Below are 27217 nucleotides of genomic sequence, written 5' to 3' on the forward strand. Positions count from 1 at the left end.
GTTGGTGGGAATGTAAGTTGGTACAACCACTATGGAGAACAGTATGGAGGTTCCTTAAAAAACTAAATATAGAACTACCATATGATCCAACAATCCCACTCCTGGGCATATATCCAGAGAAAACCATAATCCTAAAGTATACATGCACCCCAATGTTCATTGCAGCACTGTTTACAATAGACAAGACATGGAAGCAACCTAAATATCCATCAACAGAGGAATGGATAAAGAAGATGTGGAACATATACACAATGGAATATTACTCAGCCATACAAAAGAATGAAATAATGCCATTTGCAGCAACATGGAAGGACCTAGAGATTATCATACTAAGTGAAGTCAGACAAGAGAACGACAAGTATCTTATGATGTCACTTATATGTGGAATCTAAAAAAATGGTACAAATGAACTTATTTACAAAACAGAAACAGAGTCACAGATATAGAAAACAAACTTATGGTTACCAGGGGGGAAATGGGGAGAGGGATGAATTGGGAGATTGAGATTGACATGTATACACTACTATATATAAAATAGATTAACTAGGGACTTCCCTGGCGGTCCAGTGGTTGGGACTTCGCCTTCCAATGCAGGGGGTGCAGGTTCGATCCCTGGTCGGGGAGCTAAAATCCCACATGCCTCGCGGCCAAAAAACCAAAACATAAAGCAGAAGCAATATTGTAACAAATTCAGAAAAGACTTAAAAAAAAATTGGATAACTAATAAGGATCTACTGTACAGCACAGGGAACTCTACTCAGTACTCTGTAATGACCTATATGGGAAAATAATATTAAAAAGAGGGTTATATGTATATGTATAACTGAGTCACTTTGCTGTACAGCAGAAGCTAACTCAACATTGTAAATCAACTGTACTCCAATAAAAATTTTTTTTTAAAAAAGAGTAGTTCATAGGGTTGTAATAAGGATTAAGTGAGATAACATATATTCGATAAATCAGTCCTATTTCCCTTAAGTTGTCTCATCTTTTCCTCTTCCCTCTTGACTTCTTATTCTCCCTGCTCTCCTTCTTGCCGTTTCCCACAGAGACTGAACGTTGAGGACTGGGAAACATGCGGTTCCTTTATTCCATCCCACCCTCTTGGGCAGCTGCCCTTTATAGATGACTGTCTTTATGATTAACAATCTCCCACCACCGGCCTCTATGCGCGAACAGCTCCTGAATTATTTACTTTTAGGAACTCTTCACTGGGTGTGTGTCACAACTTGGAATCCTAGAGTAAATCAATTCAATACTGTAAGTTGATTCAATGTGGGGTCATGCCTAAACTCAACAACATTAAAAATGTACCAGCTTGCCCTGAGGGCTCCTAGGACAGGTTACATACAGGAAATTGGAGTGTTCATCTTAGCACTTTGTTTGGGCTTAGAGATCTGGCTTCTCCGTTTGAGGAGGGCCCTGAATATTCTAGAGCCCTGCAGGAAAGACTCTCCTGGCCCAGAGCTAGGGCTGGCTGCCCTTACCCATCACGGTCCCTCCCCTCTGTGATGCTGCCTCCCTTTTACAGTTCCATCTGGATTGACCGCTAATGCATTTGTTTATTCTGCAACCATCTACCGTGATGCCTGCTATGGTGGATAGGTGGTAGTAAAGGTCCAGACCCCTTGCCCCTAATCGGGACAACTCTGAAGGGCTATCCCAGCTTCAGGGGGCTTCATGGGCCTGCTGAGTTCTTTGTTCTGACTGCATCACAGCCCACCTTCTCTTTTGCCTTGTCCCGTGTCTTTGCCTTCCCTCACAGGTGTGGTCCCTGAGCACTCCTCAGTTAACTTCCTTCACGCTAATCTCATCTCAGAGTCTGATCCCTGGGAGCCCAACCTGCGCCATGCAGCTGCATGGAAAGCACACAGAAAGTGGGCTGGGACACACCTGTGTTTAAATCCTGCCTCTGTCACTTAGTGACTGTGTGACTTTAGACAAGTTATTTAACCTCTCAAAATTTCATTTTTCATCTGAAGGAAAAAGATTCTTGTGAGGATTAAATGAGTTTAGTGTGTAAGAACGTGGACCACTGCAGTAACTCAACGAATGTTAGTCCTTCCTTAAATAGTTATGTCTCAAACATGACATCCCAGATCCCACTAGAACTGTATTTCTAGTTTATAAATTATTATTATATTTCTAGTTTATAAATTTTAGTAGAATTTCTGGTTTTATATTCTTGAAATTAATCCTGTATCTTTGAAAGGGGTGACTCTTTCATTATTAAAGTTCTAGAACACTGTCTTAGGTCAAGCATAATGGTGAAGAAATCAGAAGGACTGTGGATTTGGTGATCCTAAATAAGCAAGCTAACCATATCGCCTAGCTAATCGTTGCAAAAGTTCCTCACCTGTAGAACGGATTATTAATAGTACATACTTAGGGCAGATGGTATCTTTCTGAAATGCCTACAACAGTGTTTCCCATCCCCACTGCTCTTCTGAAATGATCTTGCCCTCAAAAGATGGAGTCTAGCTCTCATCCTCTTGCATCTGGGCTGGCCTCAGTGACTTGCTTGAACATTAGAATGTCACAGAAGCAATTTCTGGGATTTCCAAGGCTAGATCATATGAGGCTAAGTCATTTTGTCTGGGTCTCTTATAATGTGCCCCGTTGGAACCCAGCCACCATACTGTGAGAAGCCCAAGCCCTGGGAGAGGTCGTGGTGTAGGCATCTGCCGACAGCCAGCATCACTGCCAGCCAAGTGAAGGAGCCACCTTTGATGTCCAGCACCCCTGGGCCTTCAAATGCATGTGGTCCCAGTCAACATCTGACTGCAGCCCCGTGAGACCCCGAAAAGTATGGCCCCACTGAGCCCAGCCAACCCACAAACCATGACGGATAATAATAAATTGTTGTTTTAAGCCATTAAATTATGGGGTGGTTTGTCATGCAGCAACAGGAACCAAAATACTACCTCCTAGGTTTGTTGTGAGAAGTAAATGAGGTAACGCATGCAAATTGATCAGCAAAGTGCTTGGTGAAGGATTACTACACTTATAGAAAAAGGCAATCTGATTTATATGGGAGCTAAAACATGGGTACAAATAAACTCAATCCTAAGCAGGCATCATCTGATTCAATATTTAGTGAGCACCTGTCACATGGCGGGCTCTCTCTATAATCAGAGAACCTCAGAGTAGAAAGGAATCTTCTAGTTCAACCTCCCACCGAGTGAGGACATTCCTTCTTGAATGTTTGCTTAACCCAACAATTATTTATTAACCCCTGCTCTGTGCCGGGAAGGGTGGTAGATGGTAATGTTGGGAAATCAGACACAAAGATGCCTAAGACAGTCCAGGGCCAGAGGCGAACACGTGGACAGTTTCTGCACAGCGTACCATCTGCGGAGAAGAGGGACAGGTTCCCCCGCATTGAATGGGGTGAATCATTTCACTGTCGGCCGGCTCTGGTGATCTCACCTCCCTGTGCACTGGCTCCTGCTGCTGTGTTTTCTGTGTATCAACCTGTAGTTTGAACGGCAGTTCTCAGGCTCTTTGCCTTCTTGCTCCATATCCTGAAATTGACTATTTACACATCCACTTACCCACCTCTGCTCATGCTGACTCTCATCAAGGGCACTTGAACACCAGCATGGGCTCTTTGAGGGCAGTACCTGGGTCTTCTTCACTGTTGGGGCCCCAGCTCCTAGAGCAACCAGGAGGAAAGGAGGCAGAGAAAGGGCAGGAGGGGGAGGAGGAGGACGAGGGGGAGGAGAAGGGGGAAGAGAAGGAGGGGAGGAGGAGGGGAGAAAACAAAAGACAACAAAAACAAACAAAATTGCATCCTGTTATGTGTGGGTTCAGAAAAATGCCAAAAATTCCTTTAATTCAAGTCGATTTCAAACAAGGACAGCAGGGAAAATTACCAGCGTAAGCCGCATTCTCGAGCTTCGAGTGAGTCTAAGTTTTTAATGGGCTGGGGTTTTAATAGGCAGGTGAAACCAGTTTCTGAAAACCCTGAAGAAGTTCACTCTGAGTTCATTCCAGCCAGGTAGTTAATAGCTGCTACAGTTTATGAGCTGTCACTGTTTCCCACACAGAGCCCTGCTTTATGGCTTCTTAAAATTACCTTTAGGGCTTCCCTGGTGGCGCAGTGGTTGAGAATCTGCCTGCCAATGCAGGGGACACGGGTTCGAGCCCTGGTCTGGGAGGATCCCACATGCCACGGAGCAACTGGGCCCGTGAGCCACAACTACTGAGCCTGCGCGTCTGGAGCCTGTGCTCCGCAACGGGAGAGGCCACGACAGTGAGAGGCCTGCGCACCGCGATGAAGAGAGGCCCCCGCTCGCCGCAACTAGAGAAAGCCCTTGCACAGAAACGAAGACCCAACACAGCCAAAAATAAATATAAATAAATAAATAAATTTTTTTTTAAAAATTGTTTCACAAACCATGAGCTTTACACAAACATACGGGTTAGAATTTTTATTTTAAATGATAAATATAAGTTCTGTGGCACATCTGAGAATGCTATGGTCTTCTCTTGAGAAACAGGAAGAGAACACTGTATAACCCACCAGGGCAGAGCACACAGCCACCTGATCTGGGTCTTTTCTTCCCAGCCTAACTCACCTGCTGAGAGCCCCGCCCACACCTCACAGGTATGGGGCGCAGGAGCCCTGGGCATGAACAGACCAACATTTGCTTCATTTCTTTATAGTTTCCCTTTCATATAAGTCAGACCCCTTCTCCTGCTCATTCTCTTCCTCCTTATTTGAAAATGTTATCACTTGTTTGTATTAGTGTTTCTCTGCATGGCTGTAATTATAGTTTACGTGAAACATAGCACAGGGTTCTTTTATTTAGCAATTTGTTTATTTTTTGTTGTTGCTACAGTGTATTCATATCATGGAGGGGAGGGGTAGAATCTGTATCATCAGCTCTGGAGATAATGCAGTCTCCTCCACAAAATGACCAAAACTTTCCTATGGAGGAAAATACAGGAAATCAGAACAGAATGAAAACTTGGTGGGGAAAGGGCAGAGCTTTTCATTAGGAAGAGGGGGAGGAACGTTTCCTTCTTCAGAGATGAGTGGGGACCTCCTCGTTGGAGAGTTGGGAATCACTGTGTAGTCTGGGGTCAGTGGGATGCACTTGAAGATGCTGGGGTGACCCCCAGAAGCAGCGGAATAAACCCCAGAAGCTGGTGGACCTCTGGGGCCTGGGAGTGAACTGCAGTGTTTGGCGGATGGATTTCTGGGCCTAGGTGTGGACCCCAGCAGGTGAAGGACGCACCCAGGAGCTGGGTAATAGACCTAGAAGTTGGTGGTGGATTCCTGGTGCCAGGATTAGATCCAGGGAGCTGCAGAGGTAACAGGGTAGCCAGGCGGTACAAGGTTGGGGGCAAAAATTCAGAGCAGTGATGGCCAAGGGGAAAAACTATCTATCAGTAGAAGCAGGGCCCCTTCATACCAGGAGGGCCAGTGGTGGCTTCTCCCTCTTAAAGTGGAAGTGAAGGGAAAATAGTTCCAGTGTGTCCAAAACTTGCCTGGACAGCCTCTCTGCTCAACACCTCGAAGGTGATTGTCTTGTGAGACCTTATCAGTGGGTGCTTTCAGTACCCATCTGGGGGTTCAGTCCTCTGTTCCTTAGCGAAATGAAGCAACGGCAGGGCATGGTGCCCTTGGCAAGCTCTAGATAGTCAATCTGGAAAAGAAGGAGGCTCTGCAATCCACCGTTAAACTTCTCTGCGTGGTTATTTTATAGCCCAAAGGGCTGATTTTCATTAACTTCTTCGTCACCTTGACCTTGTCCAGCACTGGCTGAGCTGCAGACCCCTTGGCTGATCTCTGTACCAATTTGGTTTGCTTTTTCCCTTATATATTAGGTAACTCACCTCCTTGTTATAAAGGGTCGAGTAGACTTGCATTCGTATGAGCCCAAGTTATTGTTCCTAAAATGTGGAATCTTGTTTGATGTCACTGATCTTTACAGCCAACTTCCAGACATGATCTCTGTGCTGTTGCTTGTTCTCAGAGCAGGAGGACACCCCCAAACTCTGGTCTTGACTCTACCCCTCATTGACGCCAGAAGTTCAAGCTGAGGGCCTTTGTGATTTTTTTTTTCTCTAATAAATGTGCATTTGTTTAATTAAGAAAGGTAAAAGAGAAAAACCCTAACCGTAACAAACTCTCGATGTCCTAAGAGTATTGAAAACTCAGTGTTTCCTCTATATTGAAATATCTGAGAAGCTGAGGGTGCCCCTAGTCAGAACTCCAGTCCCAAGTTCTTCTAGGATCACAGTTGGTGCCCAATTAATTGCTGCTGGTCTGGGGGAGGCCCGATTGTTAGCTGAGGCAGATGCAGCAGCTCGGTCTCTACACCCCTATGACCATACCCTCAGTCACAAGAGTTACATATCCTCAACACTCCTCTTACCGGCAAGTTCTTCCACTACCTTCTTGCTTACAGACCTACAAAATGCTTTAGTTCAAAAATACTGGATCTGTCTCCTCCATCCTGTGATATCCAGGCCGGATTTCAAATCTGTTGGGAGGAGGTGCCAGGCCACTGCCACAAGGCTTCCCTTTCTTTTTCATGTTCTCCTTGGGCTTATTATTCTCAATGAATTTGGCCATAGATCCGCCTGTTTTTCCCTGAGCATCCAATCCAATTAACATTCCAGTGGCATCTGCATCTCCATCTTTGTTTCCTCTACATTCTGTTGTTCTGGCTCCTTACCCCACTTGGCAGACTCCCAATCTTCTCTGCTTTTCTCCTTTGCTCCGAACAATCCAGTTTCAAGTTCCTCATCTGATTGGGTTTATCTTAAAATATGGCTTTGGCATTTTAGAATTCATCTTCAAACTCCATGATTCCTTCATCTCACTTCCTAAGGTTCTATGATTCTCACTGTGTGTCAGTTAATACCAAGTCTGTTTGAGCCCCAGAAAGCCTGTACTCAGCCTTATTTCCAGGAGGTTGACCCATCCAGAATGAGTGAGGTCAGATTTGAATCAGAAAAGCTGGTCTCCTGTTTCCTTTGGAGTCAGAATCAAAGCTCCATGGTCAAGGTCTATCCTACAATGAAGATAGGTCTGGGTCAGAGGCCACCCTGCTTTCATTCCAGTGGGAAGTAGATCCCAAGCCATAACTTCCAGATAAAGTTTATCCGAAATTCCCTATGGCTGGGAAAAGAGCCTTTGAAGTCATGAAGCTTCTTACTTCCAGAATAGGATTTTGCTTGTTTTTATTTTTTCATGGAGAAGAGAGTCTAAATTATATTTATATTTACTGTCCTTTGAAAATGACTGATGAGAGAGTCCTCAGCTCGTCCAAAGTGGAAAAAACTTGCTGGAGGCTCTTTCTAATATCTCACTACTTCTTTTGGTTTGGGGCAGGAAGTAATGGACATGAAAAGCCAAAACTGGGGAATCATGACAGGTCCTCCTGGGTTGCAAAGAAGTGTCTGAGGAGTCAAAAGCCCTCCTGGATTGAGATGTGTCTGGTCAGTATGGAGAGAGATCGATCTGGGAAGTCATGATGAGCTCTCCTAGGAAGAGCTGCATCTGGGGAATGTTGATATGTTCTCCTAGTTTGCATTGTTCCTGAGGAGTCAAGAGCCCTCTTAGACTGCGATGTGTCTGGAGGGTCATGATGGACCCCCCTTGAGTGAGATGGGTCTGAGATATTTTGCTGAGCTCTCCTAGAATGAGAAGGATCTGGGAAATCATTACATCCCTGCTAGAGAGAGATGGATCCACGGAGTCCGGACAAGAAATCCTATGAAGAGTCAGACCTTCATTCTTGCTTCCATTTGGCATTGGTCCAAAAGGCCTCCATCTGTTTTCCCATCTGTCTCATACCCCTCAAGCGAGTCTCCATCATCTTCCTCCTTCTCCTTTCCCAGTTTAGTGGTAAAGATAGCTCACATCATGATCAACTCACATCATGGTGCACAACCTTCATCTTCCTCCCACTGGCCCTGCCAGGCTTCAGCTGCTTTTTGCAACACTTGCAACTGAAAGATTGCAAAGATCTCTTAGGTAAAAGTGACACTTCAAATGCATGACTGCTGAGAGTGGTAGAGCCCTGTCCAGGGTGGTAGCATGTCGGGCTCCTGAGCTTTAACGGGCAAGGAGGAGAAACCACACCGGAGGGTGTTAAGTCCCAGAGCAAGATGATCTTCTAGAGAGCCCTGAGGGAAATGCAGCAGGGTGGGGCTCCACTAGGAGCCTCAGGGCTTCAGGAAACACTTCACGTAGTCCCTAAGAGGATCACCTCTATTTTGTTAAGCAATGCATATAATGGGGTCAAGTTTAGCCGTGATCCAAACAAGCTATCTACGAAACAGAAACAGACTCAGGGATATAGAGAACAGACTTGTGGTTGCCAAGGGGGAGGGTATTGGGGGAGGGATGGAGTGGCAGTTTGGGATTAGCAGATGTAAGCTATTATATATAGAATGGATAAACAACAAGGTCCGACTGTATAGCACAGGGAACTTTATTCAATATCCTACGATAAACCAGAATGGAAAAGAATATTTTTAAAAAGAATGCATATGTATGTATAACTGAATCACTTTGCTGTACGGCAGAAATTAACACAACGTTGTACATCAGCTCTACTCCAATTAAAATAAAAAAATGTTTAGCCATGATCACAGTGTTTACCTACATCCAGCTAAGCCTGACTAGATATTAGGTCATTGTCCAATTGATTGACTGGGATACTCATTCAAGAGAAAGAATATTTGCGTGATGAGGGTTAGGAATAAAATCATTTTCAGGGATAAGATCTGTTTACATTTTTCAGTAAGTAAATCTAAACAGGTCCTAGAGTTTCTTCGCCGTTCAATGCGTTTTCATTAAAACACGACCTCCCTCAGTAGGAGTGGATAGGAGTGGACATAGTTGCTCATTATTGAAAGTTGATTTCTTCTTTACTCTTCTCACTGACTCAGTCTAAGCCAGCCCCTTAAAGTTGTTTTTACTTTGCCTTGCAAAGAAAGCAATAGTGTGCTCTTACATAATGGTAGCGTTTGGAGAAGTGCCTACAGAATATCTAGTTTCTCTAAGTGAGTGATTCTGCGGTTCAGTCTTAATGTAAGTGTCCTGGTGAGAGAGGTGTGTTGATGGTCAGATCGCCTTCCTTATCTTCTTTGTTCACCCCAGCAGCTTGGAAGTTGGAGCCCTGCTCGGAGCAGCATAAAACACCTCTCCCAAGAAGAACATGGTTCTGGGGCTTTGGCATGCGAGCACTTGCAACAGTATCAGAAATCCGAAGCTGGACTTCACTTCTGGCCTCCGCGGCCTGCCGTGGAGTTAGGAAGGAAGACACGATTGCTCACAACACTGCTGGTGTAACAGAGGCTGTTTTGGAAGCACCTTCTATGGGCCCATCAGTGGGCCAAACGCTTTTCATCTGTTTTCTCACTCACAACACAATACTAGCTGGTAATAAATGAATAATTCTCCAGGGTCACATTGTTCTGGGAACACGTAAGTAAACAAGCTGGGAGGCAAGGGCACTTGATGAACTGACGGATCAGAGGGTCAACCTGATCGTGAGTTCCTTAAGGATGGATTCCTCATGTGACTCAATTTTATTCCTGCAGACCAAGGCCCTGGAAGACTCAGAGGACAGTTTCTGGGCAGGTTAAACAGGCTGAAGGGAGCAAGAGGGGCTTAGGAGGCAGCATGGGCTAGCAGTTGAGCCAAAATCCTTCGGCCTTCTCAAGGGAAGATTGGATTTTCTCTGAGATTTCTCTGAATTTTCCATCTGGACCATTTTGCTGCAAACTGGCAAGGCTATGAGATTTCCCCAAGACTACCTGGGCACATCCTCTCTTTTTTTTTTTTTTTTTTATTTTATTTTTTAAAATTTTATTTATTTATTTATTTATGGCTGTGTTGGGTCTTCGTTTCTGTGTGAGGGCTTTCTCTAGCTGTGGCAAGCGGGGGTCACTCTTCATCGCGGTGCGCGGGCCCCTCACTATCGCGGCCTCTCTTGTTGCGGAGCACAGGGTCCAGATGCGCAGGCTCAGTAATTGTGGCTCACGGGCCCAGCTGCTTTACGGCATGTGGGATCTTCCCAGACCAGGGCTCGAACCCGTGTCCCCTGCATTAGCAGGCAGATTCTCAACCACTGCGCCACGAGGGAAGCCCACATCCTCTCTTTGATGGAACACAGCCCTAATATTTTCAGGGTCCCCACAGTTCTTATGATCAGCACTACTCAATCTTGGTTTGCCTGCAGATGACTCTTCACAGTCTTTTGAAATCAAAGAACTCAAATGTAGGGGCTGGAATTGCTCAGGGAAGGCCAGAGTTAAGCACCTGTTCACATGGGGGATGAAATGGGCAGACCCCCTGTTCTACAACCTCACCTCTAGTCAGAGTGGCTGAAGGCATTTGTGAATCTGCGTCCCCTCTTAAAGATAAGTTTTTTGGTAATAATTTTGCATTACAAAATCATTTCCCTTCTCAAAATGGGAACTTACGTTATTTTGAAATCCTTTACCCATTTAAGAAAATTTTGACAGTAAAAATACATATCAGTAAAAGATGTCATTTGGGAAAGATTGCATTCCTAATTTGCCTTTCTATAAACTCATTCCTTACAAAAAGATAAACTGTGACTTTATTTTTTTTAATTTATTTTATTTATTTATTTTTGGCTGCGTTGGGTCTTCGTTGCTGCGCGCGGGCTTTCTCTAGTTGCGGCGAGCGGGGGCTCCTCTTCATTGCAGTGCGTGGGCTTCTCAGTGCAGTGGCTTCTCTTGTTCAGGAGCACGGGCTCTAGGTGCGCGGGCTTCAGTACTTGTGGCACGCAGGCTTAGTAGTTGTGGCTTGCGGGCTCTAGAGCGCAGGCTCGGTACTTGTGGTGTACGGGCTTAGTTGCGTCGCGGCGTGTAGGATCTTCCCACACCAGGGCTCGAACCCGTGTCCCCTGCATTGACAGGCAGATTCTTAACCACTGCACCACCGGGGAAGCCCAAACTGTGACTTTATATAACAACGAAACTTTGGCAACAATGTTCTTCTTAGGCATTTTTGTAATATGTACATATTAAGGATGTTTGCTGTTTGCCATGTTACATTTATCAGTCTTCTGCCCCTCTCCCCGACCAACTTGTACTGTAAGGCGTACAAATACACATCTGTATTTTTGGTCTACCCTCCGTGCCAAACAAACATCCTAGAGGACATGAAGTGTTCAACAGATGAATATTAACCAGAAACTCTAAAGGCAGATCACCCTACATTTTGCAACCTATCTGAAAACCCTAATCTTATTTCATTAGGCTTATTTTCAGATGCTGAGGGAAAATATCTGTTTTGAAAACCCTATCACAAACATCCAGTCTCATCTCCAGATAGCACAGAAAATTCTAGAACAAAGACCCATTGTCTCCTGATTCCTGGCAGAGCCCTGCCTGATTTGGGATTGAGAGAGAATGTCTGCAGAGGGCACCTGAGACATTTACTAAAATATTGAGCAGAGAGACATCCCTTTGTGGGAGAAAGCTTAGCTGGTTCTAACTGTGGGCTCTGAAGCTGGATTGTGGCATGTCAAGACCCAAGTTCACTCCTGGCTGTGTGACTTTGGACAAGGTGTTAACCTCCCTAATCCTCAGTGCCTTCCTTTGTAAAATTCCTTTGTAAAAAATAGATGTGCACGTCAGCAGAATGTCTAGAGTGTAAGTGTTCAATGAATTTTAGCTATTATTGTTATGTTATGATTTCAGTACCGGCATGTCATGTACACAGCAAATCTAGTTTCTGGAAACTGTGCAGTGATGTCATTCCTCAGGTTTATCCAGTTTCCTACCAATTGAGTCTATGCCTTTGCTTCTCCGTTCTATAAAACAATGAGATAAGCATGTAAATAATCATCCCTTTGTGCTTATAAGGCATGATCACATCCGTGTTCTTATTTGGTCCCCACAATATCTCTGTGGAAGTAAATGAGAAAGACCTTGTTATCTCCATTTTACAGGTGAGGCAAAAAGAGGTTAAATGACTTTCCCAAACTAATACTAAATACAGAATAGAATGGGACTTAAAGCAATATCTTTCTCACTGTGTCTCTGGGCTGAGTAGAAAGAGCCTTGGCAAAACATCACCTCCTTAGTTCGAGTTCCTGACTGCCATGTTCACTGGTCTATGCCACTGGCCAAGTTTCGCTGCCATCACTGGGAGCATCGGGCTGGGAGGGGGGTGGGATTTCTCCTCCGCTTCCTGGGATTCTGGATCCACACTTTGCTGCCTTAGCTTTGAAGCCTAAGCATCTGGTATCAGCCTCTCATCCTGCCCAAGGTTGTACCGACAAGTGTTACTAGAAGGCAGCTTGCTGGGGCAAATCACACCGTTCCTACACATACAAGCCCTCTCAACTGACATCTTTATCTACGTTAAATACCATCAACATTCTCACCCAAGGCAGCTTTGAAAGGAAAGGAAGTCACAAGAAGGCATCAGGCTGCCTGGAGGAGATGGGTAAACATTGGGGGTGAAGGGATGTTTCTATTCTGTGAAAGTCCAAGGTAGCTCCAGCTTCCAAGCAGCCAGACCTGACCCCTGGGCACTGAGGCAATGGATTTGAGCACTTTGCATCCTTTTGGATGAGAATCAGCTCTGGTGGGACCCTTCCTTTGTGCTCTAGTCCACAAAGTAGGGAAGGACTCTCTCAAAGTACCTGGCACAGGACAACTGTAATGACCTAAAATCATAAAACCAACCATGGCTGTACAACAGAATTGTACATGAAGTTTTTAATAAATACCTATGCCTAGACCAATTCAATCAGAATCTTGCACCTGAGATCCAGGTATCAGTATTTTTGTAGTTGTATTGATATACATTGTATTGTATACGTTATCTTATTGGTATATAATAAACAATTTGTCAGCATAAGTATACATCACCGCAATCAAGATAATGAATACAGACATCACCACCACCTAAAGTTTCCTCATGCCCTGTGTAATCCTCCCCCATCCCACCACCAGGCAGACATTGATCTGCTTTCTGTTGCTATAGATTAGTTTCCGTTTTCAAGAATTTTATGCAAATGTAATCATATGGTATTTTCTTTTTCTTCGGTCTGGCTTCATTAACTCAGAATTATTTTGAGATCTACCCATGTGGTTGTGTGTCAATCCTCTTTCACTGCTGAGTAGTATTCCATTCCTTTGTGTGGATATACCTCAATTTCTTTATCTATTCACCTGTCACTGAACATTTGAGTTGTTTCCAGTTTGGGACTATTATAAACAAAGCTGCTCTGAACACCCATGTACAAGTCTTCGTATGGATGTATGTTTTCTTTTCTCTTGGGTAAATATTTAGGAGTGGAGTGACTGAATCATACAGTGGGTACATGTTTAACATTTTAAGATGTTGCCAAACAGTTTTGCAAGTGCTTGTACCAGTTTACATTTCCATCAACAGTTAATGAGAGTTCCAGTTGCCCTACAGCCTCACCATTCTTGTGGGTGTGGGTGTATAATATATTTCATTGTGATTTTAATTTGAATTTCTATAATGACTAATGATGTTGAGAGCATATTTCATGTGCTTTTTTCCTGTTTTGACATACATAGATCTTTTTTTTTTTTTTAATAAATTTATTTATTTATTTATTTTTGGCTGCATTGGGTCTTTGTTGCTGTGCGCGGGCCTTCTCTAGATGCAGCGAGCAGGGGCTACTCTTCATTGCGGTGCACGGGCTTCTCATTGTGTTGGCTTCTCTTGTTGCAGAGCACGGGCTCTAGGTACGCGGGCTTCAGTAGTTGTGGCTCGCGGGCTCTAGGATTGCGGGCTCAGTAGTTGTGGCGCACAGGCTGAGCTGCTCTGCGGCATGTGGGATCTTCCTGGACCAGGGCTTGAACCCGTGTCCCCTGCGTTGGCATTCACATAGACACAATGTGCAGTGCACAACCTGTACAACCTTATATGGTAATCCTGAACAACCTTAAATCTAAGATCTAGGTTCTGAACCTCACCTTCTAACTGTGTTATCCTAGGAAAGTCAGTTGAATCTCTGACTCTTGGTTTAAAATCTATACAATTTGTATAATTAGCACTCACCGGATGAATATAAATGAAATGAGATGACGTTAGGGATTAGCAAACCCAGGTGGCTATAGGAGCTAAAGCAAGTAACTTAAATGAGCAAAGTGGTTCAGAGAGGTGATCAAGAAAAAATGGGGTTCATGACAAACTGTCTAATCAGCTCTAGATGATTATGGCCTTAGAAAAATGCTGGCCCAGAGTTACCAGAGCTTCTATTTTTTAAGAGAAGTCAGAAATCAAAATAGGTGTGGTTCAGATGTCCACTGATAAATGTGAAAGGACCTTATAAATCACAGCACACCTTATATATTGAAAGGGCATCACTCTGTCTTAAATCAAGCTGTGAGTCAGTCCATGTGGGTCTATTGTAGGTGTCTGTCCCCATGGTGTTTCAGGGGAAGCTAACCAGGGCTGTGTAGAATTCTCTTTGTTGGTTTGGACACCGCACCCTGAGGTATTTTCTCATATTTGAAAGCTCAGCTGTGGGCTCTAATGAGCTTCCAGAAGTGATGGGCTTTTAGAAAGGGATTTACACTAGGACACATGAGAGATTGAGTGGGACACCACTATGATATTTTATTAATTTACACTGAAAAATAGAACTGATTTGTAGACTGGAACACTTCCATCAGCATCGTAATACATCACGTTCTTAAGCTACACAGGAAATCGAAACATAATTCAAAGCCACTTTGTAAAAACTTTGCTGAAATAAAGCATTGTCGAGGGGGGTTGAAGTCAATGTGTTCGGTGTACACTCGCCTTGGAGGCAAACCATCATCCGAAGCCAGGTCACAATCAAAAGTTTCTTTGGTGGGAATGGGATAGAAAAAGAGGTGTTGTTAGGTAGGTCGAAGTTTAATGGCGTTGAGCCAAAAATAATGATGCATTCATTTTGCAGGGCGGGTTATGTAGTCTTTGGATTTGGAAATATCCAAAGCTCAAATTGCCAAGCCTTGTCCTCTCCTGGAGAGTACTCATCTGGGCAGAGTCAGTGTCTGTCTCGGCAAATTTTCTTTCCCTGCCATACGATGACTGAGCACCTCCTTTTGTGCTGGAAATGCTTTTTCTATACATGTCGTAATGCCCTCAGCTGGATTCTGGAGTTGTGGTGTGTGTGGCCAGCTCCGGAGAGCAGACTCTGTTCTTCCCCACTCTGCTTTCAGTGATGTTACATTGGCAGCTGGAAATCAGGCATGGTGAGGGTGTCTATACCAGAGAAATTGGCAAACATTACAAATCAGGGTCTTTTTTCCCCTCAGCAAGCTGGTTGTTCACCATTAACTAGCACACTACAGGTGATGAGCCTTATTTCAGGTGTATATTTCTACTTTGATCTATTATGGGCTGATCTTCTATTGGACAAGTAGAGGGCAATTTGTTGGCATTATTTCTAAGATCTTAGAGGACACCTCGCTTTGTCCCTAGCCCTCACAATACAGGGCTCGCCTAGGCCAGGCTCCAGCCCCGTGGGAAGCTGGTCTAAGGCACTTCCTGACCCTCTCAGCACAGTGCTTCCCACCACGCCTCTCACCTGGCAAAACAATTACTGCCTGTGGGAGTTGATCCAGCTAGTGGGAAGGATTTCATAGGATCATTTATTCTAAGTTGCTAGTATTAACACAATGGGCTGCTCTTTGTATTTTCATAGGAAAGAGACAGCCTAAGGGAAGGGAGCCAAGGGGGGAGATTTCTGGCAATACTGCAGGCTGCTGGGGGTGGGAGCAGGTTGGTTATTTGAGAGCATGAGTGTTACGACATTTCTTAAATGCTCTCAGGTTGGCTGCCACCTAAGGGTAACCCCGCTCATCAATTTTGCAAGTCGGGGAAGAACTGATGACAATCATAATAATGATGACGGTGATAATGATGACGATGTTGATGATATTCTGCTGTCATCCCAATAATGTCCCAGGAGATTTCTCCGACTTTTGGGGAACCCTCAAATAGGAGAGAGAAATTGATAAAACTTATCTCTGTGACTCACTGACGTGAAAGTACTTGTTGAAAAGCAAAGATTTATTACTTGCAATTTGGCAAGAGCCTAAAGACGGTCCTGTGATGGCATCCAGAAAAGGCACCGTGACTCACAGGAAGTAAACTCAGATCTCCTGGGTCCCCTCCCCTTTGACCAGCCTACTGGTTCCTCACTCCTGGAACTTTCACTTCCCTGGAAGTTTCCTTCTAAATGCCATGAACAGGATACACCTGGATATGCCTCATTAACAAATAGCTTGGCGAATCAGAGACTTGAGACAACCTCCAGAATCATAATCCCAGGAGCTGCTGTCTGGTGTCTTGGGGACAGTGACAGTGGCAGGCCCGGGCTGGCCTCCGGTTGGCAGGCTGCCAGGGGAGGTCTGGGTGTTTCCGCCGGTTCTCAGGGACTCCCTTGGCACCCATTTCTTGTTCAGCGCTTATTATTTATTACTTATTATTTATTATTTATTACTTATTATTTATTATTTATTACTCATATGGTGTCTTCTTTTTAATGCCTAATATGTGAGGGACTCGGCTGATTCATACGGAAGGAAAGCAAACAGGCATGAGGTGAGTGCAGCGCAGTCTACTGAAGACGGATTTCACTGACTTTAAGAACATGGGACTTGGGCTTCCCTGGTGGTGCAGTGGTTAAGAATCCGCCTGCCAATGCAGGGGACACGGGTTCAAGCCCTGGTCCAGGAAGATCCCACATGCCGCGGAGCAACTAAGCCCCTGTGCCACAACTACTTAGCCTGTGCTCTAGAGCCTGAGAGCCACAACTACTGAGCCACGTGCCACAACTACTGAAGCTTGCGCATGCTCTGCCACAAGAGAAGCCACCGCACTGAGAAGCCCGCGCACCGCAATGAAGAGTAGCCCCCGCTCACGGCAACTAGAGAAAGCCCGTGCGCAGCAACGAAGACCCAATGCAGCCAAAAATAAATGAATACCATAAGTAAATTAAAAAAAAAGAAGAAGAACATAGGACTTAAGGATAGACAAGATGCAGAATTCTGAGGACCTGAAGTTCAGAGCCTTTTCAGGGCATAGCGTACAATGCTTACCGTCAAACCCAATTTTTGGCTAAGCCATGTACACTTTCTGGATAACTGCTTTAATTTTCATTTGTGTCTACTCACCTTTTTTAAAAAAGAACTATGCACTGATTTTTCAGAAAAAAGAACCAAACCTGGAGCCTTCTATAATAATAAATCTTTATATTTCTGTGATACTTTATAGTTTACAAAGCATATTATCCCATTTGATTCTTTTGATTCTTTTTTTTTTTTTTTTTCGGCCTCGCCTCGCGGCTTGCAAAGATCTTAGTTCCCGGACCAGGGCTTAAATCCCGGCCCTCGGCAGTGAAAGCGCAGAGTCATAACCCCTGGACCACAAGGGAATTCCCCTCATTTGGTTCTTACATAAACCTTTTGAGGTTGATATTATTATTAACCACATTTTATAGATAAGCCATTAAATCTCACAGAAGTTTGGAGACTTTCCCAGAAGTGTCATAGGAGAACTAAACGTTGAACCCGGGTCTACAGAATCCAGAGTGCAGGCTTACAAACAAACAACAAACAAAACCAACCCCAAGCCCTATACCGTAACTCTTTGTAGAAGCACTGAAGTGCAGAATTCAGGGCAAATTTGATCTTGAGCTCCTTTTTTTTTCTTCCAAAGATGCCTGAAATCCTGGAAGCTCTTGTTAGGACATGGCCTCTCCTATAACACGGAGTCTTCGGGATGGTTCTAGATAGTGACGTTCCAAATCAGAGTAGCACTGATACACACAGTACTGGATGGAACGTCTCTCTGCACCCACAAAGTAAAAAGTAAATAAATAAATAAACCTAAAAAACTCGTTTTTTTTTTAAACTGAATATTGTTCCATCTCAGCAAGTGTGCCCTTTCCTATCCAAAAGAGGAAGAAATACTCCCTAAGGAACTCTAGACTCCTGCTGTCAAAGTCTAGACGACTGTGGGTACACCTGTCAATACTCCAGTGTATGCAATGTTTGGGAAGATCAGACGAATCCCTGCAGATGAAAGTACTGCTGCAAACTCTAGGGTTCTATGTAGGTGAGTCTGCCACCTTCAGATGAAAAGAAAACCAATAAACTTGTTTAGATGGGCAAGGAGTGTCCAAACTTGTATTTAGGAAGGACTTATAGACATATATGAGAATCTTAATGAGAGCTGGTTTGAAACATCTCTAGGTATCACCTTATCCCAACCGCCAACAAATTATTTTACTCTCAAAGCCCTTTTCATTAAGCATGAATTACATTTTTCTATACTTTTTCTTATTTCTCAAAGCTATTATTTATTCTGTACAAGGTTCCACTATACATCACACATTCTCCTCCTCTTGCTTACAGAGTAAACAAGTGTACACCAGCCCTCTGGCTCAGGTTCACAGGTCTTCCCTGGACAAGGGTGTCAGGCCAGGTAGACTCATATAAGTTTAGCTCTGGGTTGTTGCATGAGCCAAAGTCCTTTTGTTACCCTCATGAACCTCTCCCACTGCCCAGGAGCCTTCAGGTTGTGTTAAGTGCCCATGAGGCAGGACCCCTCCTGGCTAGGGCTGCCCGAGGAACTGTCCATCGGAAGGCGCTCTGGTTGGAAAAGTGATCTCTCTGGGGATGTAACTAGATCAAGATAAAATGAAGCAAGCCTGGTCCTGAAGGGTCAAATCTTAGAAACTCGCAAGGTACCTAATACGTGCATCAGTTACAGCAGGAGGCAGAGGGATGAAAAGATACCTGGCAAAGTGGTCAAGAAGAGGGGTGGAACTTGCCAATGAAAAGGGTGGTTCAGGAGCTAAGTCCACAAGCTCTGGGCATCTGCCAACATGACCCTTCTAATTTTAATGTTTGAACCAGAGTGATCCATTAAGTGGGCCAAGTTAGGACACAGAGAATAAGTAGACCTCTTATAATTTCTTAATTATTTACCAAAATTATCTTTTGGTTCATTTGATTAGTATGGATTCTTCTTTGTAAAAATAATCTCATTTTTGAAAGGTATGCCATCTTCAGAGAGAGCATGCAGTTTTATATCCTACTCAAGCCTCCAAAGTACAAATGTGTTGTCAGCATCTGCTTTGGATGGGATGAAATCACCCAAGGATGGCACTGAGGCTGACGGGCAGGGCCTCTTGGAGGCTGTACCTGGTGAAAGCGAGTTGGTGGAGGAAGGAGGGTGGTCATTCTAGTGCAAGGTCTAAGGATTAACTATGAGGGCCCAGAAATTCTATCTAATCAATACTGAGGATCAGTTAGTCTTCTGGCACTAATTCATAATGTCTTAACTCATAAGAGACTGAAGAATAAATAGTATTGACTATTTATAGGGAGGGTCATCATCCTTTTCAGCCACTAATGTGTACATGCTCTCTGTCTAGTTAACTCTCTTCCAAGTGATAGGGTTCTTGGGAAGCTGAATCTGTTATAAAACTATGGACTTAGCAAGGAAGGGTCTGGAGGGGAAATGCTTCTCTACTCCAGAGACAGACCAGAAACGCTCATGCCTCCCTTCCTGAATAGGTGCTAAAAAACATGCAGAGTTCCTGCTCTCAGAATCTCCTTTCTCTAGACTCTAGGTCCAGCCGTCGCCTGTCTCTTCAGGTATCTTGACACCGCTGATGAGGCTCTGGATTCCTTCATTTTCATTCATAACCTCAACTCCCAGACCGTACTTTAACCCTTCCAGCTCTGATCTAGAAACATTCTGAGGTCTAAGGCAACTTCATCATTTCATCCAAGATGTATGGATATTATGACCAATAGCTATATCGACAACAATTAACATTTACTGGGCACTCACCATGTGACAGGCATGGGGATAAATGTTTTATCATCATTAACTCACTGAATTTTCATAACAACTCTCTGAGGTAGGTACTAATAATTAGCCCCATTGCACAGACGAGGAAGCTAAAGCTTTGGGTGGTAACTTGCCCAATATCCCATGGTTGTTAAGCAGTGAAGCCAGGATTCAAGCCTAAGTCATTTGGACTCCAGAGCCTGCGCTCTTAACCATTAGGCAACACAGCCTCCAGGAGTGACCTTGATCCCCTCCTGAGAGCATCTCGCTGTGAACTCCTACTCACTGCACACAATCAATGAGGACAAGTGGTCATGAGTGCTTTCTTTGTTGAAATTTAAGCTTAAAAGCAATAGGTTTCGAGTGTAATTATTAGAAATCAAGCCATAATCTGGGAGTAAATAACAACAGAAAGAGACAATGAGAATTCTGTCTGAGAACCCATTTATAAAGGTCAAGGAGTCCACACTATATGGCTCATAGTGTAACACTGTGAAAAGCTTGTACTGTGTGATGAGTTTAGGAGAAATGCTGAACAAGACACAGAATCACACATAAGACCCTGCCCACACTGGGAAGGCAGCCAAGAATTCCTGCCACCTCCACCCCAGGGCTGGGTGCCCTAATAAAGGCCACAGAGAGGACCACCTCCCTCCAGAGACTGCTTGTCATTTCTCACACTGGGGGGGGGGGGCTTCCTAATGAATAAACAAATCAGAGTGTTTCTATAACTTGCTATGTGATTCAGAGTCAGTGAAGCAATAAGCCCCGGGTGCTTCAAATATTTCATGTCCCAAATAGCTTTTCAGAGAAACAACATGGAAAAGAAGTTCCAGGGCCTGTTTCACTGATCTAACCTTCTCTGCTTTCTCACCTATGATTCAAAATTAAAAAAAAAAAAAAAAAATCCAGATGGGAGTGGAAGCAGCTTGAGTTAATGTCGATCAAGAATAAAATGGGAAAAAAATTAAAATCACAGATAACCCCCCAAACCTCATTACAACCATCAGGATTCTCCCCCTTTAGATATTTTCCAGAATGGTTGATGCATTGTCAACAATTACTTTATTGAGCATTGCAAGGTGCACAGCATTGTACATAGCTTTAAAATGTCAAATTGACTTTTGTCACACCCTCTGTAAAGGATTCCCCAATGTCCATGGTTTCGTGGTTTTTCCTGCTGTGCTCCAGGGCTCATGCTGCTAGTACCATTGCAGGCTTACCATGATGTGGTACATGGATCAACTAACTGCACCATGTCCTCACCACTAGATGTTTGAACTCCTCAAACATGGGGTCCATGTATCGTCGACCTCTGCAACTCTGCTGTTCAAATACACGTTTGATGGATGAATGACTGAATGAATGACCAGTGTTTCGCTCTAGTTCCTTCTCCTGACACCGTCGTCTGCATTTAGGGGCAAGTGCTGACGCTGAGAAGCAAACACTCAAAAGGCACAATGGAAAAGAAAAGTGTCCAAAGACATGTCTGATCCAGACTAGAAAATCAGCTCCACAGTGATGAAGAGTTGGCTGACGTCCCCAGAGGCCTGAGACTATAATGGAGCCACAGAAAAATCTTCAAGCCAGAGATGGGGCTCATCAACCCAAACTCCCACCCAAAAGCCCAAAGTAGATCATCGGGAACAGGCCAGCAGTCCAGCCACCTGCTGGAGCCAGGGAACCAGAGGCACAGCCAATACCAGTGGTCCAGAGCAAAGGGTCTCAGCCACCTAAACTTAGGGATATTTTTTCCTTTCCAGATTTCAAAAAAGGCCACACCATAATAAATAAATAAGACGCTAAACAACTGGAACTGAAAAGGAAGACATTTTCAAATGGTTCTCAAGCAGCAGTTCAAATACCTTGCTCCTTCCATGGTGCCAAGGGACTCAGGCTACCATGGATGCCCTCTTTGGGTCTTTCAGTATGCAAGTAAGTACTCTGAGGGGATATCGAGTCCATGGGAGGCAGTAAGCATGGTCTTATGCACGGATGGCTAGCCGTTTCATCATATAGGCCAAACCCATCTGATTCTTCAGAGCCTAGTCTGTTTGATGGATGAGGGAGAAAACTCTGCCCTGGTCCAGGGAGGCAGCTGGACCACAGATCTGACATCCCAGGTGTGACGGGACATATGCAGAAGACCTTGGCTCCTGATATGCCATCAGCTAGCAACAGGCCTCAGCTTCCTCATCAAATGAGGCTTTGGTCAGACCATCTCGCTGGTCCCTTCTGAAATTCCCTTTCTTTCATCCAGCAGGATTCTTGACCCATCAGTACCAAGGCAAACCCTTGCTCCTCCATGTACTTTCATGCTGCTAAAACGAAGGAAAGCCCGACTACAGATTTTTATGCTAACAGAAGTGTTGGTAAAATACTGCTTAAGAGTCTTAGGTAATCTGGTGCATAGCTCCCTATGACACGTTCGCAGTCTGGTGTCATACTACCCTACCTTGCATCACAAATTGATCAGGATGGCAGCTTGCTGGCTGCTCTTCCACTCTGGGTCCAATTCAATTATTTCTCTACAAAATGTAACTCTCATTACACTCACATTTCTTGTCCACCAACTTGATGCAAATGGTTGACCCACCCTTCTCTCCTTGTTGCCTTTCTGGACCCCAAGTTTCTGCATCAAACTTTCAGATGCATGGTGGCCTGCAATCCCCAAATCAGTAGTTTACCCTTGGTCCTTTTCTATTATAACCCACAACAATTCTTTAGAAAACTCAGAAAAATCCAGGTGATTCCATCTCAGCTGTGGAAGGCAGAGCAAAGTCTGGGACCTTCAGCTTCCTCCTGTTAATCATTTTCAGTGCAAGATTTAAAATGACAAGTGCTTCAGATGTATACATATGTCAAAACTATACACTTAAATATATGTACTTTATTGTATGCCAATTATACTTAAATATATGTACTTTATTGTATGCCAATTATACCTTGATAAAGTTGTTTTAAAATAAAAAGAAAAAAAAGAAAAAAAAAAAGAAAAAAAATGACAAGTGCTTGATCAAAAAATTGGGGATTAGCTCTCACATAGAACTTGAAGTAATGGGAGAGTTATGTTTTCTAGCCTCAGACACACTAAAAAATAATTTCCTGAGATAATGATTCTGAATCAAGGTTATCCATATGTAAACTTATATATATGTATATGGATTTCTTTTTTCCGAGATGGCCAGAAAAGTTTTTATTTTGGGGCTCTTTTTTATGCCTTTACACCAAAGCAATCATTTAAGGACAGAAGTCAGAGTGTTTTACTAGTTTCTACTTTTGGTATTGGGTACTTGTTTGAAGTGTAAGAAAGGATGATCTAGTATGTTGCAGAATATGAATTTTCATATTAGCTTAACATGTAGGTCTTTGAGCTCTGTCTTCTCAGCCAGAGATTTAATATATGTCAAGTTAATCCCAGCTTGGCTAAGGATATCCTCGGACCTACAGCACCTACTCAGAGCAGGGGTCTGACCTGTGCACTCCCTTTTTTTTACCTGGGAGGACTGTACTATAGCATTCAAGGGGCAAACAATCTTAGTCCTTGCATTCAGAATTTGTTATGCCACGTTTGCCATAAAATGCTTATCATTACCTAAAAGAAAAAATGCAGCAAAATTCAAATTTGAAGAAAAAAAACAAAACAACCTTACAGGTCCTTGGGAGCCATGGAAAGCTAAGGGATATAGCAGATTCTATGTCCTAAGAAAGTGATTTCAACAGGGAAGCATGTCTTTACCTCACCAAGTCAGCTGAGTTGGGGAGAAAAAGAAGCAAAATGATAACAAATTGGCCAGGAATATTTATACCAGCTTTGTCTTAAGTCTCAGAGAGTAATAGGAGGAACAAGACTCCTTTCTACTTTTCTTGGAAAGCCATTGGTTTAAAGTCGTCCTCCTTTCCTGTAATTTTTAATTATCACAAATGAACAGCTGAGTCTCTCACATGGTCACCTGTATCAGAGTGAATAACTGAAGGTGATGGCTTGGAAGTTCACCCACATCACAGCAGGCGACCTACACATAATCTCACCTTGAACACTTCCTCTTGGGTGAAGTCAAAATTGTATCATCTTCCTTTGCAAAAACAGGCAGACACCCCCCACCAAAGGCCAAAATATTACGATAATTGACAGTGAACAGAAACCCATTATATAGGCAAAATATTCCAGCTTTCTCTATTTAAAAAAAAGAAAAAAGAAAAAAATCAAATTCACTGTGACTGGGCACTCGGTTTTTTTTCTATAACTCCCCAGGATTGTCGAAAGTAATCTTGTAGCCAATCTGCTTGCCGACAGTAAAAATGACCTTAAATAGGCCACCCATGGTGCCAAAAGCAGTGTCAAAGAACAGAGAGATGATGCCACCAAGGCCCGTTGCAATGTCCCTGCACACAATTGGAACTGCGCCTATGGTGTACACAGGAAAAGTGGCCACATCCACAAGGACTCGGACAGGGATGCCCACGATACGGCAAACAACCTTCAGCAGGCAACAAAGGATCCGGAGAATGGCCCTGGTGATCCTGACCGTGACTTTGAGTACCTTCCAGGGAATGCTGGCCAACTCCTCCCCGATGGCCAAGAAGTAGGAGATGGTGGTTGACCCCAGGCGGTAAAGACAACTTTCTAGACCTTGAGTCACCTGTTTGGTGACATACCACAAGAAATACACAAGGTACTTCAGGATTCTGACTGCCAGGAAATAAATTAATTGGCAAAGCTTGATGAATGGGGTAGCAGTGAAGCCCAAGAGTTTTCCCAAAAGGCTACTCTTTTCCCCAGATGCCTCTGGAGGCAGCAGAGTGGACCTGGTACTCCTTGTGCTGGAGAGGGTCCCAGAGTCCCCTTCAGAGTCTACCCTCCGCTCCTCATCCTGGACTTGGTTGACCATTTCCAGGATTTTTTTCATCTTCTCTGTGTCTTGTTCACTTTCCCCACAGTTGTTCTGGAACAGCTGAGGCTTGAATGGAAGCAGTTTCTCAAGTTCTTTCACCATCACGTCTTCTATGACCTCTCGGTCCCGGGTGTGCTTGACAAAGCCCATGGCCCAGCCTCCTCCAGGGACAGCACAACAGGCTGCCAGCCAAACAAACTCCGGGATGGTCACTTTGTCTTTGACCTTGAGGTCTGAGGGCACAGCACCTGTGATGATGTAGAGCTCTTCCCCATCGCCACACTGTGGGGTCAGGGCCCGGTCCATTAGGCTGTTGAGATTCACGTACCACCGTTTCAGGAAGGATGGGGTCATTGGAGCTGCATTTGTGAGAGTGAACGTGGCCGTGTCGGGGTCACTGCTGAGGGAGAACGGGTACAGCTGTCCTGTCTGGTAATCAGAACCCAGGTAATCTGCACGCAAGGCTTGCTTGCTTCCCAGATTGTTCACAGAGCTGATGGCATCAGCCTCATCCATCACCTCCTCAAGGCTGCTGTTGGGGTCATCAATCTGAAAGAAGAAAGCAAGGTTGAGATGCGTCCCTGTTCACAGCAGACAGGATGTCCTTGGATCATTCTGCCAAGACTCGAGCAAAGTCCTTATTACACCAACACTTCCAAGGCTTAGGTTTGGAAGTGTACACACACTTCATTGTAATCCCACAATCCTGGTGTCTGAAAGCATCTTTCAAATAGGCTGTTTCCTATTTCACTCTCTGTGTACACTCCACTCCTGCCCTGCAGTAATACCCTATCACACACTCACAAATATACCATCAGGACATTGGTTTTCAGTCTGCTGTGGTTTTATAAATTTCATAGCCCTTTTTGGGAATATTTTTCCATGAGATTCAAATCGATTTTAAAAATGAAAACAAGGGGAAAAGTAAATCTCAGCAGGCTCATAAAAATCATAACTAATTCAGATAATCAGCCACCAATGTTAGCTGCAATTTAAAGAACATATTCCTAAATGAAATTTACACACTTTGGGATATACGAAAAACATTCAACTCTAATCAGAGCATGTAAATCAAATGCGGTGGGGCGTGGGCTTCCCTGGTGGCGCAGTCGTTAAGAATCCGCCTGCCAATGTAGGGGACACGGGTTCGAGCCTTGGTCCGGGAAGATTCTACATGCCACGGAGCAACTAAGCTCGTGCGCCACAACTACTGAGCCTGCGCTCTAGAGCCCGCGAGCCACAGCTACCGAGCCTGCACACCTAGAGCCTGTGCTCCGCAACAAGAGAAGCCACCGCAATGAGAAGCCCACGCACCGCAATGAAGAGTAGCCCCCGCACCACAATGAAGAGTAGCCCCCGCTCGCCGCAACTAGAGGAAGCCCGTGCGCAGCAACGAAGACCCAAAGCAGTCAAAAATAAATAAATTAAAAAATAAATAAATTTTAAAAATAAATAAATAAACCAAACAGGGGAAAATGTATAGATTATTGTCAGTTATTAGATACTTCCCAGGCCAAGGTAAAATTTGACCAACTTCTCTTCGAATTTCATCTCCTCATAATATTTGCTATCATTAACAACGCATTTTCTGTCCAGGCCAATCTAGCTATGTGTTATATATCAATAATGATCAATATATACATCCCTCTTGGTTCTGGTTTTTTTCTTTTCTTTTTAAATTCAGCAGTATAATACATACTTTCACTTTGCCAATCTGAAAAGATGAAAGGAAGGAGCTCAGGATTAACCCAGAACTCTATTTTTTGCTCCCAAACTAGACTGTAAATTCCTTGACACCAGGGACCCTGTATATAGGACCCAGTCAAGGACTGACACATACTAGAATCTCAAGGCACTCTTGTTAATCTGAGATGGTCATCACTGCAGTATTTATAATAGCAGGAAGTTGAATCAACCTACATTTTCAAAAACTGGGAACAGTTAAATAAATGGTGTTATATCCATTAAAGAAATATCTCAAAGCCATTAAAAAGCACTTGTAATAATGGGGAAATATGTGTTATAATGTTGAAAGGAAAAGGCAGATTATAAAATTAAATGATAACGATTTCTTAAATTCTAAAAATAGGCATGAAAAAACTTTGGAAGGAAACACATGAAAATGTCCACAATGGTTGTTTGACTCCCAAGGGTGCAAGTGATACTTCTTTTTTTCCTCTATTTTCTTGTTTCTCTCCCTGTACCTCTCCTACCCACATTAACCCACAAATCATTTATATGTTATTTTCAAAAGGAAAAAACAAAAAAGAAACCAACTAAAATAAGTAAATTCTTACTAATTGATTCCCTAGGTTTAGACTCGCTAAACCTGTCTCTAAACCCAAGGGAGTCAAGGTCATGTGATTGTTGCACCTCCTGTCAAGAGGGCAACGAACTCTGCATTTCTCCAGCTCTGCAATGGCAAATGTAGACATGCTCATGCATGTATGTGTAGGGTTAGCAGGGCAACAGATGAGCA

The 27217-nt window shown here is 43.8% G+C and overlaps 1 protein-coding gene across 1 annotated transcript in view; it reads right to left on the reverse strand.

Moving 5' to 3' along the window:
- Positions 1 to 20889: 20889 nt before the first annotated feature.
- The window catches only part of ENDOD1 (endonuclease domain containing 1), a 28929-nt gene continuing 22601 nt past the window's right edge, over positions 20890 to 27217 (reverse strand). The window contains exon 2 of the mRNA XM_068554523.1: positions 20890 to 25287. Coding sequence (XP_068410624.1) covers positions 24085 to 25287 — 1203 coding nt within the window. The 3' untranslated portion in view covers positions 20890 to 24084. The remainder of the gene's footprint in view (positions 25288 to 27217) is intronic.

The sequence above is a fragment of the Eschrichtius robustus genome, chromosome 11 (assembly GCF_028021215.1).
Source record: "Eschrichtius robustus isolate mEscRob2 chromosome 11, mEscRob2.pri, whole genome shotgun sequence".
NCBI lineage: Eukaryota > Metazoa > Chordata > Mammalia > Artiodactyla > Eschrichtiidae > Eschrichtius > Eschrichtius robustus.